This window comes from Lagenorhynchus albirostris, chromosome 3, assembly GCF_949774975.1.
Source record: "Lagenorhynchus albirostris chromosome 3, mLagAlb1.1, whole genome shotgun sequence".
Classification (NCBI taxonomy): Eukaryota; Metazoa; Chordata; class Mammalia; order Artiodactyla; family Delphinidae; genus Lagenorhynchus; species Lagenorhynchus albirostris.
In genome coordinates, this window is record NC_083097.1 from 135,410,735 (window position 1) to 135,433,646 (window position 22,912).

Below are 22,912 nucleotides of genomic sequence, written 5' to 3' on the forward strand. Positions count from 1 at the left end.
AAATTAATTTTTAATTATGCAGGAAATCTACTAATATATCCTTCCGGTAAGGAATTAGAACATTGTAGACACAATTAAAGCCCCTTTGGTACCCATCCTTCCCAGTCCCCTTGTATGTTGGAAATTCATTTAAGATTTCCATTTGAACAAAGGGATCCTGGCTCAAACAAGTTAGAGAACCACTGGTCTGGTTAGCCTCTAAGGACCCCAAAAGTGCAAAAAAGGGGGATTTCAGAGAAAAGGGCAAGCCACTGCTGGAGAATGTTCCACAAGGTTGAGTGGAAACCCATGCAATGGTTTGCTGAAATGCAGTGTTGCTCTGGGTGCTGTAATTTGGGGGCAATGTCACTGCTGTGTACTGGCAGTGTACCCAGGAGAGGGCTGGTGGGTGGGAGGACATAGATTTATGAGTTAGAATGGAAAGGCTTGTGTACATGTCCCAAACCTGCCCTCATTTCCATGGGGAGGGAAGATGAGGTGGCATTAGGACTGCTTCTTTTGGGCCTGACTTCAGAAAAACAGCAAAAGCAACTAACATTTGTTGTATACTTGCTGGGTGCTGGGTGCTCCGAGCCTGGTCTCAGGTAGCCCTCACAGCATCCCTGGGAGGTGATGGCACTGCCAGCATACTTGTTTTAGAGGTGAGGACACTGAGGCAGAAAGAGGTTAAGGAATTGCCTAGGGGCACATCACTGGTTAGTAGGGTATGGGGACTTGAGCCCAGGGCCAGATGCACCCCACCCCCACCACTCTGCGCTACTACGTCCAGGCACTGCCTGCTGCCATCTTAACTCCATCCCACCTGTTTGAGTGCTGGGTGTAGGAAGGGCAGAGCTGACTGGACACTGTGGTTTGTCTAAGATTTATCCCCCTGACTTTCCCTCTCCCTCAAACTCCAGGGCCATGGGCAGAATGCTCAGTTCCCTGGAGCTCCCCTCGCTCAGGTTAGCAAGCAGCCAGGGAAGACGCCAGGTGGGCTCGAGTGAGGGGCAGTGGAGAGCCGGTTTGTGCTCCTTATGAAAGGAGATGGGAGATTAGCAAGAAGCTGCAGAGCCCTGCGGCCCATCCTGCACGGGCCCCCACCAGGTGAGAGGATGAGCACGACTGCAGGCCCCGGGATCCAGGCCTGCGTGGAGGAAAGTGCAAATCAATTCTGCTTCCTGCAGAAGGAGGCTTTTCAGTATGCGTACCTGGTCTCCTCCCCCTTTGGCCCGAATGCTGATTTTATTTTTGCATTTTATGAGCTTGAGAGAGGGAATTCATTTCCTTGGTATAATATGAGCCTCTGGAGTAATCTTGTCCAAATATATTTTGCTCACAGATTCTGTCCTGGAAGAGGGGCCGTACTGAAATGAAATGGAAAGAGATGATTAAGACCTGATTTATAGGTAAGGTGAATTGGAAGATTTAAGCCAAATTATTGCATCCAGGAAGGTGAAAGGGAATGACAGCCTCTTCCTAGGAGCTGGAAACCTTTATAAAAAGAAATATTTAGGGTGCACGTACTCTTATGCCAGCCAGGCTATATTTTAATATATTCCACCATGTTTGTCCCCTTTTTCTCTCTCTCTAGACTGTACAATCCCCGAAGGCAAGAACTGGGTTCATTGCATCTTGGGCAATTTTATTTATAAGAAAGGGATTCTACACTGCAGAGGCTTTTTAATCTCAAGGGACTGAGCTGTCTCTTTCTTCCCCCTTGGCTGATTAATACTGCCTCCATCCCAACCTAGTTCTTAGAGGCATTGGGGCCTCCTAACAATGATTCCTCCATCTCCCCACCCTCCAAAAGCACAGGGTCTAGAGTTATGCTTCTTTCAGGTGATAAGTAGTATGGTAAGAATATTAACACCAAGCTTTTATTGAGTACTTCCATGGATCAGGTATTTTTAAAAAACTAATTTATTTATTTGTTTTTATTTTTGGCTCTGTAGGGTCTTCGTTGCTGTGCTCAGGCTCTTTCTAGTTGCGGCGAGCAGGGGCTACTCTTCCTTGCGGTGTGCATGGTGTGCATGCTTCTCATTTTCGTGGCTTCTCTTGTTGCAGAGCACGGGCTCTAGGCGCACGGGCTTCAGTAGCTGTGGCTCGCGGGCTCTAGAGCGCAGGCTCAGTAGTTGTGGCGCACGGGCTTAGTTGCTTCACGGCATGTGGGATCCTCCAGGACCAGGGCTGGAACCTGTGTCCCCTGCACTGGCAGGTGGATTCTTAACCACTGCGCCACCAGGGAAGCCCTGGATCAGGTATTTTTCTAAGCATTTTCTAAGTGTTATTTCATTTAATCCTCACAACTACCCTGTTAGATAGGGACTGTTATTATCCCATTTTACACATGAGGAAACTGGGGGCTTGGGTTGCTCAAAATCACAGAGCTAGTCAGTGGAAATAGCTACCATTTTCTGGGTACTTACTATGGACCAGGAATTGTGCCAATCACATTAAACCGGTGATCTCATTTCATAGTGCTCTTAACCCTCAGGAAGTGGCCTCCAGTGCTTAGAATTTAAAGCTTAAGCCTTTGGAAACCACGTGGGGGCAAGGTCTTTTTCACTCCTGTATCCAGAAAGTAGAGGATGGTGCCAGGGGCAGAGTGATGAACAATGTTTGTGGAGTGAATGAAGGAACAGCAAAGGTGTCTGTCCTATGGGAGCTACTTGCCCAGACCACCCCTCAACACACACACACCAACACATGTGAATCCTCCTGACACTCAGGTTGCCCTTGCAGCAGGCTTCCTGACCATGGCTACCTCTCTGCAGGCAGGTAGGGTATCACCAGGACCCAACCTGGCATCGTTGGAAATCAAGTACTCCAGGCCTTCCCCAAGGTCGCACCAGCTGTAAGGGGCAGAACCAGATTTTCTGATGTCAGTCCCTTCCTGTGCTGGCCTGGCTCCTTTTTCTGACTTGGCCAACAGCCTCTCATAGATGAGGATCTGAATGTTTAGGAGGATGTCTTTATTCAATTTTCAGTTTATTCATTTTCTATTTTAAAAACAGAGAGTTGTTGTTTAATGGGTACAGAGTCTGGGAAGAAGAGTAAGTTCTGGAGATGGATGGTGGTGGTGGTTGTACAACAATGTGGCTGTACTTAATATCACTGAGCTCTACACCTAAAAATGGTTAAAATGGTAAATTTTATGTTGTGTGTATTTTACCACAATTAAAAAAACACAAATATGGGTCTGCTTTTCTAACACAACAAGACGGCTGGGGTAGGTACTCACAGGGGTTGGTTCAGTTCCTTGATGATATCACTAGGGTCCCAGAGTCTTTTTATCTTTCCTGTCTTAGCATGATGGCTTCTATCCTGGGTGCAAGGCATCCTCTGAGACTTCTTAAATTTCATCTGCTGAAGAGAGGAAGAAGGAGGGGAAGGGTGATGTAAGCCATAGCTCTGTCTTTTAACAGAAAACCCCCCAGAAGAATTTTCTTACATCTCATGAGCCAGAACTGGGTCTCATGACCTTGCTGGGCAGCAAGAGCAACTGGAAAAGTGATTACTTAGCTTCCCAACCTTTGAGCTGAGGAGGGACATCAGGGAAGAAGGCAGTTGGGAGTGAGAACTGATTGTGTCCAGTGACCTGCCGAAGGTTACATGGTCACATAGCAGGGCTGGGTAGGCCCAGGGCCCAGGCTCCCGGTGCCCCGTCCTGAGCTCTTTTGCTAGGACATTTGATGCATTTGTAGTGGCTAGTTTCCCAGTAGAAAGGACTGTCCTGGAGAATATTTTTCAAAGAGAAAAACTCTCCATTGCTTACATGTAACTGAAATTAATCAACTGCTAAGAGGCTGTGTTAGGAAAGCACTGGGCATTGGTGGAGCCAGGGCACCTGAGCGGTGCCCCAGACTTGCCAGAAGTTTTGGGAAATGTCCCCAGGTCTCTGTGCTTATGAAATGCGATTATGTTTTTCTTGTTTACTGTTGTTCATTAAGTGCCCAGTAAGCATTTTGGTATCTCTAGATGAAAGGCCCTTAGAAGAATGCATAGTTGTTACTAACCACCCATGTGCTATCAAGTGTGGGTTTACTAACACAAGATGATATGTTTCAAATGTTGGATTAGAATGATAGAAATTTTACACTATCCCTCCAGGCCAGGAGTAGAGTGCAATAAGGGGTCCAGGTGACACTTAAAATAAGGAATGTAAACAAACATCCCTATTATAATTACCTTGCCATTGCAAGGAAGCCAGATGTGTGCACTTGGCTTTTGAAGATAGCAGAGAATGGACACCATTCTCTCTGATCCCACCACTTGTTCTTTTCGTGGCCAGGGCCTGCCAGTTCCGAGGAACTGGCAGGCCCTGGCCATCCTTTGAGCCCAAAGTGGGCACCTCCCCTTCTCCGTCGAGTCTTCCTGGGTGACTCCAGGTTATACTGATCCTTCTTCATTTTTACCCCAGGGCACCATATACACCATGTACACTGAATATTTTCACATTTCGTGGTATTGAAGTTAACTTTTCATCCCAGTCTTATAGGCTTTGCCAGGAGTGGGCACTGTTTCGGGGTGGCAAACCCAAAGTGTTTTGGAACTCCTCAACCCCAGGGCCTAGCCATTGGCCAGACAGATGGCAAACCCTCCATAAACACTGGAGTTGGACCTATGGGATGGGCTGCCCATGGCTCTATCAGGTGGGAAATTTGTTTCATGATGCTTTGGAAACCAGTAGAGTTGATTCCAGGTTAGAAGGTGACAGAAGCAAGAGTATCCAACCCCTGAAGGGGCATAATGCAGTTTAGTGCCCTTGCAGAGTCCCCTGTGGTCAGATCACAGGGACATTTCCTGAGCTTGGCAAGACACTGACTTTCCTATAAAGGGAAAGGGCCCATTGTGCAAAACCAGAAATGAAATTGCTTCATGGTGGGGCAGTCCTTCAATGGTAAGGGAAAAATAACACAGCCCTGGTAAGCATGGGAACAGGATACCCAGTCAACTGAGAAAGCCCAAAATATTATTGCAAAGAAGAGTTATATTTTTATTCACCATCAGAATATAAAAATAAATAAGTAAACAGAAAATAAATGGAATCATTTTACAAAAAGCACATTCATTACTTAAAAGTAGCATTTTAATGGCTCGGAACTTTCTAGTCATATCCGCTTGTCGTGTTCCCTCATGCTAACAAGTAAGAGATTCATGGCTGTTTTCTCCGCATCTGTCTGCTTCTTTGTGTGCCTATTAAGGAACAACTGGCAATTCTGACAATTTTGTCCTTAGCCATAACTACACTTGTCTTCTCTCTTGAATCATAAGATCTTTTTACTTTCCAGACACTTACGATATCTCCACGTCATTCTCCTTCGTCTTACAGATAGAAGGGGGCAGGGGCTGCCAGGAAGGGTGAAGCTGAATTTCAATTCCAATCATCATTTTTAGCTCTTTCTAATTTCAGGCATCCAAAGACTAAACTTGTTTAGAGGTGCAAACAGCTCTGAATTATCACCACTACTTCAAGGAAGTCTTCATGGACACGGGAACTAATATCTGCTCTCCAGGACCTCCTCAAAGAGTTTGTATCTCCATGTCTATTTAACTATCTCTTGTGTTCTAATCCATTACAAATATATTATGGCGCTGGCATCAGAACACTGTGTTCTTACTGGTTGCCATAAAACTGATGCACTTGCAGCCTCGATTGAAAAGCTGTCAGTATAAATAACACATAAATTCACATTTTGCATAATAGGGCCCATTCCTTATAAATCAGGTCATGAGTATATGAAACATATATCTTGGCACACAAATGTTAAATAACAGTAATAAATTAATAAATACATAAATTACTTAAATAGGTAAATAACATAAAAGTCAGCTGTGACCTGCTAGCTGTAAACTGTATAAATAAATTAGCTGATTGTTTCGGTGGGCATTTAGCATTTAAATATAAAAATACAGCAAAGATATCTTTATAATCGTAAAAAAAAAAAAAGCAAATTGGTAGAAAATATCTTTAGGGGGAGGGTCCTGTTCCATTGCACCTTTTAAAAATTTAGCATAATGTCTTCCACTTTTCTTCCAAAGTTTCATCCTGAGGTTAAAACCTGAAAAAGAATGGCGAGTGTCTATGAGGATTTGAAATTCAGTAGCAAACCCTTCTTATTTCACACAACACATTATCTGGGGCAGTTGGATTTTGGGGGTTCCTCGTCAGAAGGGTCCAGCCCTTTCTTATGTGGCCTAGGATTTTGCTGATACCATGCTTACCAGAGGCTATCTTGAGAGTTTTCTTTTCTTTTCTTTCTTTTTTTTTTTTTTGGCCGTGCATTGAGGCATGTGGGATCTTAGTTCCCCAACCAGGGATCGAACCCGTACCCCCTGCATTGGGAGCACGGAGTCTTAACCGTTGGACCACCAGGGAAGTCTCGAGAGTTTTCTTATTTATTTATTTATTTTTTTGTGGTACGCGGGCCTCTCACTGCTGCGGCCTCTCCCGTTGCGGAGCACAGGCTCCGGACGCGCAGGCTCAGCGGCCATGGCTCACGGGCCCAGCCCCTCCGCGGCATGTGGGATCTTCCCGGACTGGGGCACGAACCCGTGTCCCCTGCATCGGCAGGCGGACTCTCAACCACTGCGCCACCAGGGAAGCCCTCGAGAGTTTTCTTAAAAGAATATCTGATCATGTCATTTCCTTTCTTAAAGCCCTTCAGTGGCCCCCAGTGGTCTCCAGATAAGATTCTAATTCCTGGAAACAGCTTGCAGGACACCTATGCTCTGACTCTTGGCTACTTCTCTCTCCCACTGCCTTCCCTTCCGGAAGGGCAGGACCTGTGCCTGCTTTCTTTACTGCAGTGTCCCTGTGCCCAGCATACTGCTTGGAATACTATGGGCATCAATAAGTATCTGTTAATGAACAAATGTATGTTTCTGCCTCTGGTGACTGCGTGTTGGGCATCCCACCCCCTCTTTCCTGTCCCACACAGTCCCCACCATTGTCCTGCACCTGGGTACAACTGAGTGTGCAGGGCTGGGCTGGGCTTCGCAGGCTTGCTCACCTAATTGCAGGATACAGATGCCCATTCGCTCCAGTATGAGCTGTAGTAGCGGTCCCGGGCTTGCACGCGGATGTTGGCATTTTTGTGGCACGTGACCTTGGCTGAGGTTTTGTCCGTGAAGAGTTTATCTTTCTGCAAAGGAGAGGGAAATTTTTGGCAACGCAATCACAAGGTGGGCTGGGCATATTTTGGCAAAGTACAATCTCCCAAAACAGCCACACCTTGGTCTCAGGGCACCACACTCGCAGTTCATAGGGGTGTGTGTAGAACTTGTGCCACCTACTGACAGCAGCTCTGAACACAGATGCGGCTTTTCTACTTTATAAGTCCAAAGCCCTGAGGGAGAAATTGTTTGGTCCAGTTTTCATCTTTCTAGCACAGTTGCCTTGCATGAAGGCCCCATGTGCACACACCGCAGTACTAGGTCAGTGGTGGGACTGAGACAGATTTGCTGTCCCCTGGATATTCTGAAATTCCATATCCTGATCCTTTTATCAGAATAAAATCTGTGTTCAAGCCCAGGCATTGCTATTTATTAGCTATGTGGACACAGGAGAATATCTTAGACTCTCTGTTTCTCAATTCCTCATTTGTAAGAGAGGGATAATAATACTTACTCCCTCATAGAGTTGTAAAAGTTAAAGTAGCAAGGTATTTAACCATGCAGAAAGTGCTCTATAAATACTACCTATTAATAATATAGATCTTATATTGGGAAGTACATATCAAGATTTTAAATAATTTTTAGGTAAAATCTACTCCAGAATAGCCCTTCCCTTCCACAAAAAAATTCTCAGGGAGTACCTGAATCACTGAATTTCTACCACGTGCTAAACACTGTGCCGAATAAGGCCTTTGTTTAGTGATTTCTAAAACTGGCCCAAGGAGTCTCAGGCTCTATAAGAGGGCCTCTAGAACCTTGGGATTATGATGCTCAGGCAAGAAAGTTTGAAAGCCATTGTCTTAGCCAACATTCTGTTCAATAAGATAATTTCACAATATATGGAACAGCCGGGAATTATCTATTTTGGATGAGACACAGCATGAATGTTCTATCACCCATTATATTTGTCAATTTGAAACATTTTTAGGCTCCTAGAGCCCAGATTTCCTATATCAGGACCAATTCTGAGAGCAAGATAATGTTCAACCATACTGGTGGCAGTAGGGTGTTAGGTGCATGGCCTTTATGTCCTGGTTGTGCCACTTTCTAGCTGGGTGACCTTGGGCAAGTCACTTAACTTCTCTGAGCTTCAAAATCTTCACTAGTGAAGTGGTACGAGTAACACTGCCTGCCTTTCTAGGGTTACTGTGAGAATTAAGTGAGATACGCAGGGAAAACCCTTAGCACTGTTTCAGGCACATAGAAAGTGCCAAATAAACATTCGCTGCTATTATCATCATTAATCTCCTTGATGTGGGCCTACATAAACCTGACTACAGAATAGACAGCACCTGAATCACATCTTACCCTTTCTCTCTTGTTCTTGCCCTGGACCTGAACACAAAATGTCAGGGAGAAGTAGGAATGTGGGGTGCTCCAGGTGTCAGGGTACTCCCAGCTGACCTCCACATGCTGGGAATTCTTTAATGGCTTCAGCTGCAGGTTCTTGGGTGGGTCTGGTTTGACTGTGGAAGAGAGAGAAACACCCTTTATTTTGCTAATGGGGCTTTGGGGTAACATAGTTCTGGCTTCTGGTCCCCCTTTCGCCTTTGACCAGCTCTGAGTCCATATCATAGTTACTTAACTTCTCTGAGCACCTGGTTGGCAGACGTGAGACACCCCTGCGGCTGGCGCTCACGCTGGTGCCTGTACAAGGCAGCTGTCACCAACTGCTGCCTCCTCTATCGCTGAACCTGAGAGAGGCTCAGAATCCTTCTCATCCCTGCGCAGTCACAGGGGCCCTGGTGGTGGAACCACCTCTGCGTGGTGCTCAGAGGAAAGTTCTTAGAGACAAGACACTCACGTCTGGGCTTGCAGTGAAGGACCACCCTCTCTGTAATCAATCCCCCTCTGCACCAAACTCGGAATTGGGCTGAGCCTCTTGCTGGGGACCAGATGAGAGATTTTCCACTTAGTGCTCTTTCTTTAGCCCTTTCGTGGAATCTGACACCGACTTGTCCTGTGGCAGTTACAGCCAAATTGTCTCTATGCTCGGTCACTCATTCATTCAATAAAAAGCCCCCATTATGTGACAGCCACTGGACTGTGCATGGAAAGCACAACAGTGAGTGTCAGAAAGACTCTGTCCTCGAGTAATGTACATTTTTCTAGGAGGGGAGGGGGAGGGGAGAGAGTCCATGGAATGGGCTTGGGCTCTCTGGATCTAGCACCTCTCCACACAAAGGCCAAGACTCCTAGCAGATGCTCCACAAATATTCTTTCCTCTTCTCAACACAGTGGCATTTTCTTTCCTTTAGGACTCAGCTAAATGCCACCTCCTCATAGAGACCTTCCTTGGTACCCTACGTGAACAAGACCCCGCCCTCTCCTTTCCACCAAAGGCAATCTCCCCACAAATGCTAGAGCAGGTTCTGTGATTCTATCACTTTTTATTTCATGATGCATGTTCACTGGATAAATGGTAAAGGAAATGACAAATGGCAAAAATCTCCATCTTCCAACTGAAAAAAACAGACATCCATTTTGGAGGGGTTTATATTCCAATAAAGAAATCTCTTTTTCAAATGCTACAGAAAGATTGGTTGGGAATAATTGCAGTTAGTAGGGGAAGCTCTGGTTCTGCATATGAATGTTATGCTTGAGGGGCTGCTCTTGAATTCATCATGGAAGGTGCCTGAGCAGCAGAATAGAAGTGTAGCCAAGAGCCTGCTTTTTCTAGCGGGGCAGATCCAGGTCTGAATTGCTATGTGTGAGTTCTGGGGCAAGTTGTTTAACCTAGCTAGGACTCAATTTCCTCTTCCTTAAAATGCAGACAGTTGTATCTACATTATAATTATTTTTCGGGGCGGGATGCAGAATAAAAGAGAGAATGCGTATAAACCCCTAACCCCAGTGCATGGAGCATTGTTAACATGTGATGAACCGGCGTCTATCTTTATTAAGCACATATAATCAAGCAAACTCACTGATGTCCCTGATGAAGAAGCTGCTGGTGTAGTTTTCATACTTGAGCTTATGAACAGCTTCCACCACGACCTCAATGGGCAGGCTCTCCTCGGCGGCTGGGCAGGCGCTGCCCTCCTGACACCCCACTGTGTACTTCTTATACTCCCTGTGGTCCACTCTGACCCTCTCTGCTGAGAGCGTCGCTGCTCCACACGTCACCCCTCGGGGGTCAGAGGAGCTGAAATCAAAGACAGATATTATCCTGTGTCACATGATTGCAGGCACGTCCCTAGCTGTTGTAACCAGACAGCTGTCTGAGGACAAAATTTCTCCAACTGGTTTGATTTCTCTCAAGGGGGTAAGAAGCTGCCCTCCCCATGAGAACAAGCGTTGCTTTGAGAGGTAATAATTGGGTTGGCCAAAAAGTTCGTTCAGGTTTTTCCATAAGATCTTACAGAAAAACCCTAATGAACTTTTTGGCCAACCCAATACAAATGTTTGCCTCTGGCTTAAATGAATCTGAAAACTTTTAGATCCAAAACTCCTGGTTAAATCTCCTTATTAAAATTTTTAACTCATTTTCTGGATTTTAATGACAAAATCAATACATACCAATTTTAAAAAATTAAAAAGATAAAGATGGTGTATAAATGAAATGTGTATGTCTCTTTTAACCCTAATCCCCTTTTTAACCCTAATGTCACTCCTTAGATATAAATACTATTCCTGGCTTGTTGTATCCCTCCAGACATTATTCTGTGACTATTCAAAGCAATCATATATCCACATGTATCAATATATATGCATACACACATATTTATCTATATATACACACATAAATTTTATTTTTATGAAATAATATCAAATTATATATATATATATATATATAAAATTTGGTGTACATAATTCTGCAACCATCTTTCCCCCTTCTGAACATATTATGGGGAGTGCTGCATGACAGACCACATGGATTGGGTTATTCATTTTGAGGACTGCACATTAAGCTGGGGTATAATGTACCACACTTTACTTAACATTTGCCCTGCTGATCACCAAGAACACCACAATGAACTCTTGCATCTATGTCTCTGTGCACTTGTATAAGCATTTCTTTAGTAAGCATTTTCATGTTAAAGATGGAATAGTAAGACCCCAAAGGTTAATTTACTCAGTTAAATAGTGGCCAGGTCAGGATGATCACCTAGGGTTTACTCTGTTATCCTACACTGTTTGGGAACTTTGATGAGAGGGAAGGAAGTCACACAGCGGGTTAATGTAGGTTCTGTACTAAGGGAATTGGTTTCTCGGGGTAAGCCCAGCTGCATAGGACAAACAGTGAACTTCAGATTGGTGGTGTCAGCAGAAGAAAAAGGAATTGAAGTGGCCCTGGGAAAATTTCTAGAGGCCTCACAGAGTTTTGGAGTCAGCCTCAGGGCTTGCAAGATCTATGCCTAGAGCTCTTGTTTCTATTTTCGACTGGAGGTGCAATTTTGGCAAGTCCTTCACAGCTTCAATTTCCCCTTTTATCACCGCCATCCCCACCCTTGCCGTGGTGCTATGAGCCTTAATGAGGCATTGCCAGGCAATTTGGATGAGTGGGTTCAAACACAGCAGAGACTCTTCCCAGGCCCCAATAATATCCTGTTCTAATGCATACATTTGTTCAGGCAATTAGCTTAAATCTCCATGTTCTCTCCCTAATTTAGGCAAGGGTGTGTGTGTGTGGATGGGGGGTTAAAAATATAGGATTGGCTTTATTTTCTCCCTTATCATTAACTGATGGGCCATTGCTAGGTTGCCCTTATTTTCTTATTGAGAAAGTTCTAGCAAAATGCTGAGAAACCCGAGTGGTTTCACTTACCCTGTGCTGCTTTGGACACTGAATTTCAAATCAGTACTGATTGCTGTCAGCCACCAGCAGGTGAAATGTCCGGAATAATTCTTTGCCTCACATTTTATAAAGCTCTTATTTTTGGGCTCTGGATTTGAAAAGAACAAGAATTCAATATTTAGGGGTTTTCTTTCTTTTAAATTGCAAAGATTTTTATTGCGATGAATCACAGGCCACCAAATGGTACAAGAGTGAAGATCTTCCATTTATTTCCTTGGAAAATCTGCTGTTCCCCAGGCAGACAGTCAGCGAGGACTGGGAATGTCCCAATAGGATGCTGATTCTGTATGCCACACACCCAACATATCGGAGGGGGGTATTAATATTTTTCAAGGCTATCAGCGCAGTGCTGAGTTACACACTATGCACATTAACTAACTCCCATTAGCCATCCAATAATATCACTGTTATTTAAAAAGAACCTCAGGAAAAGCATCTAGACTTCCCATGAAACTCTCTCAACAGGAGATTTTGATGGTTGATAACCCAAAGTGTACAGCAAAGGAAAATGTAGGTTTTGGGTGGTTTCAGTAAGACACTTGGTATTACTTCATTAACTATACTAACCATGTCTTGCCTTTTAAATTTTTAATTTTTTTATCTCTTATGGAGCAAAAGAGAAAATTGATGCTACCCAAGGAATGGAATTACCTTTCTGGTCCTTTAAGATATCAGTGGACCAGATTCCGTCTTCCTTTTTGTGAAGCAGCAGGAGCGAATGGCTCAGAACCTCGCCTCCTTTGTGACAGGTGTACTGCCCAGCATCTCCAAACTCTTTGATTTGGATGGTCAAGGTTTTGCCAGAACCCAAGACCTCATCGCTCTGGTCTGAGGTCCAGGTGATGTCATCTTCTTCAGGGGTATCGCAGGTGAGAACCACCATTTCTCCAGGGGCGTCAGGATACCAATCCAATTCTACAACATAAACTGGAGAGCACAGGGATTGGAGAACCAGACTGTGATTTTTGGATTACTCGGTATCTGGATGGCTAAAGCAGCACAACCTTGCTCATAACAGCAAATGCTTGGTAAGATGATCTCAGGTTTTTGGGCAACACTTGAGTTCAAGGTTGTGGAAGAGAGAAGCAAAGAGTTTAATAGCTGCCATAAGCTCATTAACTGCCAGGCTGCCGTGAATAATTAACCTCTGATTAGCTGGCAGATGAGGAAAACCTTGATATACTGAAAAATGCAAACAGCACAATATTCTTTCCCGAAGGCCTGGTGGATGTAAGAAACTTCCAGCACAGTTCACATTCAGAGAGAATAAGTGTTGAGAAAGACTGACCAGGACTGAGATCCTGTCCCCAATAGCTGGCTGGGGAATTTGGAGAAAGATACGTAATTACCATGAGCCTCAGTTTCTTTGTCTGTAAAATGACAATAATAATAGTATCTGCCTTGTAGGTTTGGCTGTGAGGATTAAATGAAAAAAGCGTGTAAAACACTTAGCACAGAACCTATCACTCAGCATTGGTTGTTATTGTTATTCACACACCAAAGGTCAGACAACTGCATGAGAAAATGCCTTCCAATTTTCCACGGGGATTGAAGGATTTATTTCCAACTGCGTGAAACTCACCAATGGAGATTTTCATTCTCTCTGTGTTTTTAAAAGCTATTTTACCTTCTTAGAGGCAGTTCGGTAGATCTTAATCTTTCCATTTTATAGAGAAGGGTACTGAGACTAAGAGGTTAAGCAAGGTTACATCAAGTGAGAAGCAAAAGAGTTATATCTCAGAACTTCTGTCTCTGCAGCTTTGCATTGGATCTTTTTTTTTGGCTGCACCGTGCAGCATGCAGGATCTTAGTTCCCTGACCAGGGATCGAACCCTGGCCCTTGCTAGTGAGAGTGCAGAGTCCTAACCACTGGACCACCAGGGAATTCCCTGCATTGAACCTTTAATACCAGTATCTAAACTGGCACTTGAGGAATGGCCTAATATAGTATTTCAAAGAGTATTTCACATCAAATCTTCATTCATTCATTCATGCATCAATTATTAATTAAATAGAATTGCTTAATGCAGTACTTCTCAAAGCATGATCATCCAACTACTACCAGCAGCATGTGAGACTCTGTTAGCATTGCAAATTCTCAGTCGCTGAATCAAGAACTTTGAGACGGGCCCAGCGACCTGTTTTTAACCTCTCCAGAAGATTCTGAAACCACTCTAGTTTGAGAGCCACAGCAGTGAAAAGCCTGGATGTTGGAACCACACAGGTCTGAGTTAGGATTCAGCTCTGTCTCTTACACTGGCCTGTGGCCTTGGGCAAGGCATTCAATTACTCTAAGCTTCAGGGTCATTATCTTTAAAATAAGCAACATATTAGTACTTGATCCAGAAGGTGGAGATGTGGATCACATAAGCTAATTTATATAAGAGCTTGACACTGCCCTTAAATGAGCTGTAACTGCTGGCTCTTGTGATTGGCGTCCAAATGTAAAGCTGTTCCCACTTGACATCAAAGGGCTTTAAAACTACTGAATGGGTAACAGAGACAAGAGGTAAAAAGCATCTGGGCCCCAACTCTTGGAAAATGGTCAGCTGTGCTGACATAAAACCATGTGGCACCTTTGGCTTTCTCTGGTTTCTCTGTGTCCCACTGGTGACTGACCAGCAAGGCTATTTTCCTGTCACAACTAAGATTCAGAAGCCGAAGACCCTTGCCCAAGGGCAGGGGAAACAGCTGCAGGCGGCAGCCTGATGAGGCACATCTAGAACCTAATGCTTAGCTGCATCTCATCTTGTCTCCAAAGCTGCACGCCCTCTCAGTGTTTCTCACATTGACTTTCTGGAATTTCTGTGGTTTACTAAATCAGAAGTAACTAAGGGTGTACTATGAAAGGGCCAAAGCTCCTGAGCTCACTAAAAATCCCAGGGTTGGAAGGAATCTGGCATAATCATCTGGCTCAGGGCTTTGTCCTTATTCAAGGGAGGGTCTAAAACACTCAGAACCTTCTGGGGCAGAGCAGGGATGGCTGGACTGTCATCTTCCAGAAATTCTTAAGAATGGAGGAAGAGCCCCAGATTTCTTTCAGGGACCCAGTTTAGTGTTGTATTCTCCTCACTATTGAAAGATCATTTCTCATCATCAGCTGCAATGTCTTCATTTTAAATGTATGCCTATTTCCTCTTGCTCAGCTGTCCAAGGACAGAGGAAACAATTGCTCATGTCATTCTGGTAAAACCTTCTTCAAGTACTTAAGTTCATAAGTGTTGAAGTGAGACAGAATTGGGATCAAGTTCCTGTTCTACCCTTACCAGGTATGTGAAATTGGGTAAGTTAGTTAATCTCTGTGGCCTCTATTTTTAATATCTGTAAAATGGGGTACACACAGTCCCTATCTCTTATGGTTGTGGTGAGAATTAAATGAGATGCTGGCCTCAATAAATATCAACTATTATTATTATTTTATTATTAAAGACAGTAATTGCCAACATTATTATGTTGGCTTCAATGAGAAATATCTGAGCGTCTTTCAGGAACAACTAACAATCAGTTAATACATACTTACCGTGTGTGAGATACTAGAAGGATAGAGGGAGCACCTTATTCTAATAATACCTATCTATTATTCTACTAATAATTTTTATTGATCACTGGGAAAGTCAACAAGTTCTCCTGAATCACCAGAGACATTATTTTAAATAACCAAAACAATAATACTAATTAACATTTGCTATCACTTCATTATCTGTTGAGTTGTCTTCTGCATTCACTAGTACATTTAATAATCTATGTAGTAGATATCACTTCATAATCCTCAGTTTACAGTCGAGGGAACTCAGGCTCAGAGGTGACCCAGCTCAAGGTCACATAACCAATAAGTGGCAGAATCAGCCTTGAACCCAAGTCAGTGTGGGTCTAAATCCCATGCTTTCCCCAAAGTGCTTGGTCAGAGGTAAGTCATCTCAGTGCCAACTGAGGGGGTAATATTGCATGGTGGAGTGGAAGATGTTAGAACATAGTTCTTATACTTTTCTAATCTTTCACTTTGGAATCTTAATCACATGATACAGCTGGTTTTTAGTAATACTGGCAAAATCCATATCTCTTTTCCCACCATAGTCCATAAAAATCTTCTTCTCTGGCATCTAACATGAAAGCCAAACAGTATAGATACCCTCAAGCCATATAATAATAGATACCCTCAAAGGTAGAACAAGGACATAGGGCCCGTGTTATCCCAGAGTGATGGCTTTCACTAGGAAGACCCAAGGCCTGCCCATTTCAGTCTGATTTCCCAGCGGGGGCTGCCTGACAGTCCTGTCTTAGATCCTGGGGCCTTCATAGAGAATCAGGAAAGGCTGGTTACCATTTTTCTCCAGTTCCCATATAGCCATGATGGGAGATGCCAGCAAAACCAGGGAAAACCAGGAGACAACCAACTGCTGAGGGTACATCTGCAGGAGGGGGAGAAACAGAGGAGGAGGCAGAGGAAAAGAGAAAGACGAGGAGGGATAAGAGAAGAGAGAATGTCAGTAGTTATGCAATCACCTTTGGAAACCATATTCACATTCTATGTATATTGTCTTTAATCTTTATCTTCCTCTTTCTTCTCTACACTGTCAGGTTAATACTCAGTGAATTCCAGGAGCCCTCTGCCAGTCTCTGGGTAAGAACATCTCCAAATAGAGAACCGCAGACGATCTGCAGCTGAAAGACCTTATGGCCAGCTATCTGATATGATGCTCTTATTTTTAAGATGAGAAACCTAAGGCTCAGAGAAGGAATGTGACTTGTCTAGATCAACATTCAGTCATTATTTACTTGGTACTTCCTGTGTAAAGGGCACTGAGCTAGAGCAGCTGAGAGTGAAAAATGATTTTTACCTGGACCCCGACTTCTAGGAGCAAATACTTTCATTCAACAAATATTTCTTAAGTCAGTGTGTTAAATGCCTACCCTCCAGTAGGGGAGATGAGCTACATACCCGTATTACAGCAGCACAAGGCAGTATGTGTGGTGACACCCAGGACTAAAGGACTTGGGTTGGGGGGGCATAGGGAGTAATACTGAAGTGATCTTTCAAGTTCTGGCAGTGAGTCCAGCCCTTGTTGGTGAGGTTTCCTTTCTCTCCCTGCTTAAGACTATAACTGTTCCAAACACAAAGATTATTTCCTCTCACATAAGGTAACCAGTAGTTCTCAAACTTGAGCATATGTCAGAATAACCTGGAAGCCTTGCTAAAGCACAGATTGCTGGCCCCCATTCCCACCCTGACCCTAGAATGTCTGATTCAGCAGGTCTGGTGGGGCCTGAGAGTCTGCATTCCTGTACGTTTCCAGGGGAAGCTGATATTGCTGGTCTGAGGACTACTCTTTCAGATCCATTGGTTTAATCCATGTTCAAGGTTCAGAGCCCCTGCAAATCAGGATGTTCTTTGGAAGAAGACCATAGAATATTGATATATTCAACATGAAAATGAAATGCATACTTTTGTGCTAAATCAGTTTCACTTATAATGAAACTCAGTCTAGATTAGTATCCAGGGTTTATGAAAATCTTCAGACTGACAATTACACCCCACCTGTGAATTAGGTGGAGATGATTATTATTTATTTTCAGTCTGATTCACCTCCTTCCATCTTGGAGAACACCGACGTTGTGTAGGAACATGGTTTCAGAAACCACTGGGTTATATGAAGAACAAGAATCTTTTCACAGTTTTCTGTGAAATACCTTAAAAATAAGCACCCCTTGGTTGGGGTAACAGAATATTGACAAATCATGGCTTTGTCAGAACTGCTGCTAATCCTAGGGGAACTTTGCCACGTATTTTATTCCCTTATATCATAAAGGTTGTGAATGGCAGAGTCAGGAGCAGAAGTCAGGCCTTCCCGTACACTCTTGTCAGCACTCTTGTCACTGCAGCACGCAACTTGCAAGGGCACATCTATCAATTTAGTCCAAGTTATGACTGTAGCAAAGTTCTAGTTGCCATGGAGCACCAGTTAGTACATTTGTAGGCTTGGAGTCCAGCAGCATGGACTTGAATTCTGGTTATACCACTCATTAGTTGTGTGAGATCGGCCAAATTACTCTCTGAGCCTCAGTCTCCTCATCTACAAAATGGGTATAATACCCATCTCAAAGGGTTGTTGGGAGAATGCAATGAGATGACATATTATAGAAGCCAACCAAATGTGTTAGCTTGTACCCAGCAGAAGAGATAAAGGAAAAATTTGATTTCTCTCTGTGTTGTCTGTGATGGATAAACAAAAAAGTCATGCCTGGCTGTAGGGAAATGCCCACAGAGGTACTGCAATTGCACAGGCCTATACAACTCAGATGTCAGCACTCTGGGAATGGAAATGGTAGAGATTCCTGGCGCCTCCTGGTGAATCCTTTATGCTCTCTTAACACTGGGATTTTCCCTTTGGCTAAGTGCCCAGCACTTTCCCTCTGGGCCTCAGATGCATCTGAGAATTTCAGGTGAACAACACTTTAGGGTCAAGGGAGCCCTGGTGATGGTTCTAAGAAACAGCTCCCATTTTTGTATCACCTACATTTTAAACCACAGGACACTGGCAGAAGGTAGAGATGGTGGTGGGTCACTTTCTTAATCAAACCCAGGGGAAACCAAAAAGGGGCAGCATGCAGTTACCCTGCTGTTTTCTAGATCATCTGATACCAAGGGCTTGGATTCCGGTTTGACCACTCACTAATCATATGATAATGGCCAAATTACTTTCTAAGCCTCAGTCTCCTCAGCTGTAAAATGGACATAATACCCATCTCAAAGGGTTGTTCGGTTGTATCCCACAGATCACATTTTCTCAGCCTGCTAAATTTGAGAGTTTTAAGGATTAAACGTTTTAAAATGCAATTTCATAGGTTTTCTAAACTCTTGAAACCCTTGTATGAGGGACGCAGGGACCCCAGGTCCTGTGGTATGTTAAGGCTCCCTAACTCTGGTGCCAACATGGGCATGCCAGTGACACTTGACTAGGCATCTCTTTTTTAAGTTTTATTTTGTTCATTTCTTTTTAATTAGAAAAGAGAATTATTATTTTAAAATAAAAAGACATAGTCACAGAAGGCTTGTGTAGCATATGCAAAGGGTCCCATTTCTAGAGACAGGCAGCGCTGTGTTGGCATCCCAGCTCTGCCACTTTTAGGTGTGTGACTCTGGACAAGTCACTTGATGTCTTTGAGCCTCATACTCTTAATCTGTAAAATGGGAACCCTGCTGTGATGAAGAGGTAATGAAAGAATTCACATAAAGTATCCAGCATGGTGCCCTGATGAAGTCAGGACTCCTGGCTGTTTCCTCTCAAAGCCCCATTCCTCCTTTGACAGCGCTTACATAACACAATTGCAATCATATAGTTACTTTCATGTTTGTCTTCCCCACCACACTGAGCTCTCTGATGGCAGTGATCATGTCTGTCTTATTCCACACTATGTCCCTGGAGTCTAGCAGGGAGAGTCTAGCTCAGAGGGATTTCATTAATTATTAGAAGAATGAATGGACAGAAATAGTAAAATTTCAGACTCCAGTAAAATGAACTCTAAGAGGCTGTCCAAATTCTTTCTAATACCTTGAAATTCCTTATTTGAAAAAAGTGGGCCATCAGCTCAGGTTTAGTAATCTCTTTGTTAAAATGATATTTTAAATTGATCATTATTTTTTTAACCTGAAAATTATTGCACACGATTTACCTAGGCAACTATAAGACACAGTAAAGATTATCTTTTTTTTTTTCCTTCTCACAGATTTTAAACTTCAGAAAGTAGTTTTAAACATTGGTGTTGTTTTCCATTTTTTAAGTGATTAGTTAATCCAAAAGATCTGGATAACTTAACTGTCAATCCAGTTGACTGTCACAAGCCCACGACAAATATGGGACCAACTATGCTTATAACATTCAATTATGAGGTATAAGAATGAATTCATTTACTTATTGGATTCATTATTACTTACTGAATAAAAGGCTTTTAAAAAGTTTGCAATAATAAGGGAAGCACCACTCACTTTATACAATCCTTTAACTTATGAGCATTAATATTGAGGAACACACTTTTATATACATACCACTTTAAAACAAGACAAACCTTTCTATAAAATGTGCATTTGTTCACAGACCTTAATATACAATTATTATTAGTTGACTTTTAAAATGAATACTTTGTATATTAATCCCCAAAGCACCGACTTTTCACTAGTGTCCCAGCAGGTAAGTCACCAGGAATGCTTCTAGGAATTCACCCACTCCACAATGCCTGGTTCAGGGGTAGCGCATGAATGGTATCTACCCTTGGACAGCCTGTGGGCCTGTGGAAGGGGTGGCAGGGCTTGGGCAAGTGCTTACCTTGCTTCTGGTCAGGCTGCAGTGTTCCCTGGGTCTGAAACCGTTTGTTTCTTCTTCTGCTGCTGCTACTATTGGAGCTTATATACCCTACTCCTACCAAGCTTTCTGATGGAAACTTAAACTAGAAACTGACTTGTTCCAAGTTGCAACACTGAAAACAACTCTCACAACCTTCTGGGGAATTTCAAGAAGTTCCTTTTTTTTTTTCTCTGTGTGTATCAATAAGGCAGAGGGAACACAGGCATCAAAATCCCAGGTAATGAACTAAGAGGAAATGACTTTTGGGTGGGGAAAAAGGAAGGAGATGGGATGGTCACTTCTTTGGGTTGACATCATGGCCAAGGTGGTTAGAGACAGTAACAGGCAGCCTCCCTGGGCTCCACAGACTAGAGGAGAAAGAAGGCCAAGGAGAGGTCACACAGGAGGATGAGTTCAGGACAGGATCCAGCAGTTGTATGCTAGAGGGTCCAAAAGCAAAATCTATGGTTCTCCTGAGGTTAAAGAGGATGAGATGAAGTGCAAAAGATTTAGTATGTCCGGAGCATCCTCCCCCCACATTACTCCTGTAACATCTGGATTTCAGAAACACACTTTTACCACCCCTTGTGCTTCATGCGCCACACACACACATGCACATTCATACAGACACAGCCTTCGGAAGATGATAAATGTGTGTATTACTAATAACATTCAAATCTGTAGGAATACTGCCTATGCTCATAGGTACTCACTCATAGATGGATGGGAGCAGAAAGTGAAATATCCACAGGCATATATACAACTGATGCCACACTCAAGGCACACCACTTTGGGCACCCAGGCTATATCTTCACACTCATTTTCACACAAATCTATGTCCCTAGGAGCTCTACACAGATGCACAGAGTTAGCAGAACTATCTAGAAAATTCCAGCTGAATTTGACATTGCTAAGAGGAGTGAAAAGGCGTACACCGGCGTTAGACACCCCGACACCCATCTGCACACGAACAGGAACATTAACACGAACACCTACACCAAGTACTACAGGCAGAAAGATGCGGGCCGTACTCAAATACGTACGCTGCCGACAGAGGGCGCTGCAGCGAGGCGGTCCCCGCGTGGCGACCCGGGTCCGGGAGCGCGCCCTCTGGTGACTTCTCCATCCCGGCCTTTGGTCCCAGCGGCGGGGGAAGTTCCTGGGACCGGCCGGGTTTAAGGTGGGTGCAGATTTCCGCACTAACTTTCCTCGCAGTCTCAGTCGGGGAAAACGGGGAACCCGGGCGAGAGCGGCGGAGCTTCCCAGCTGCACACTTCCTCCCTCCCGCCATTTGTCCGGGCCGTGGGAGGGCGGGGGCCCGCTTAGCTGGCAGTCCCACTGGTTATCCGGCCTTGAGCTCTGGCTTGGGCGGAGACGTTACCTCCAGCTCAGAGGGCCTTCTCCTGTCTCCTCTGCCCTCTAGGCTTGAAGGGGGAACGGAAGTTCTTCTCAAGTTAAACAACAAAGCAAATGTCATATATCTAAGATATTTGATTATGTGAACAAAGTAGGTTGCATTGCATGTTGGTGGTATGATCCTGTGTGTGTGTGTGTGTGTGTGTGTGTGTGTGTGTGTGTGTGTGTGTGTGTGAGAGAGAGAGAGAGAGAGAGAGAGAGAGAGAGAGAGAGAGAGAGCGCGCGCGAGCGTGAGCGAGCAAGCGCATGCGCTTTTTACAGTGGGCGTCCCTGAGGAGTATAGCTAGGAGGTGATGGGACCTTTTCACAGTTTGACTTTTTGTTGTTGCTGTTGTTGTTATATGATACACAGACTATTAAATATGTATCAAAATATGTACCAAGTTAGGGGGGGGTTCTTTCTGTAAAAATGCTTTCATTTCCCCCTGCAAATCATCAACGGTTACTGAACAGAAAATTTTAAATGAATTTGACATGAAATAGTTACACTAATTCATTTACAATGGTAGCACCACTACAGATGAGCCCTTTTGTGACCCTGCGTAAATATATACATATGTAAAATAAGACAAAACATTGAAAAAATGTGCTCATAAAAGCATCTTCAAAATTTTAAAAAATTGATCTGAAACATAAAATCTAAGTGAAAATAGCATGCTAGTTATACAAAAAAAACTTCAAGGTTAGCCTTGGCCCCCGCTTTTCCACTGAGATTGCAGCCCCAGGGTGAGTCTTATATGAAAAGTGTGGGCCCACCATTGTTCACCAATGCCAAGTAGGCAAGTAGTAGGTGTTTAAGAACATAGGCTTTGGAATTAGAGACCTGGATTCCAGCACCTGCTCTAAAAATTACCTAACTTCTCTATGCCTCAGTTCCAACATCTGTAAAGTGTGATTAATAATAGTACCTGGTCTTAGGTTTGTTGTGAAGATTAAATGAGGTACGATGCAATGCACTTAGCACAGCATCTGGCTGAGTGATTAATAAAGCACTGCTCTTACTCATTTATTCATTTACCCTGCTTGTCCCAGGTAACTCACTAGGGGACATCGAAGATGGCAAGAGGAACGAAAGAAGTCAGGGAATTCATGTGAGGAACCAGGATTAGGGCTCCTAATCGTCCTCATGCCGTGAAATCACATGACTACAGTTGGGTCATTACTTTGGCTCTGAGCATCCAGGTAGCCAGGATGAGGAAGA

General features: G+C 43.8%; 1 protein-coding gene across 1 annotated transcript; it reads right to left on the reverse strand.

Annotated features, from left to right (window-relative positions):
• Positions 1–6,995: 6,995 nt before the first annotated feature.
• Positions 6,996–16,365, reverse strand: IL12B (interleukin 12B). Its single transcript, XM_060146512.1, has 6 exons — positions 16,278–16,365; positions 12,608–12,883; positions 11,927–12,044; positions 10,086–10,303; positions 8,467–8,624; positions 6,996–7,127 (listed from the first exon to the last, which is right to left on the reverse strand). Exons 1-6 carry the CDS (start codon positions 16,363–16,365, stop codon positions 6,996–6,998), a joined length of 990 nt encoding a protein of 329 aa, XP_060002495.1.
• Positions 16,366–22,912: the final 6,547 nt, after the last annotated feature.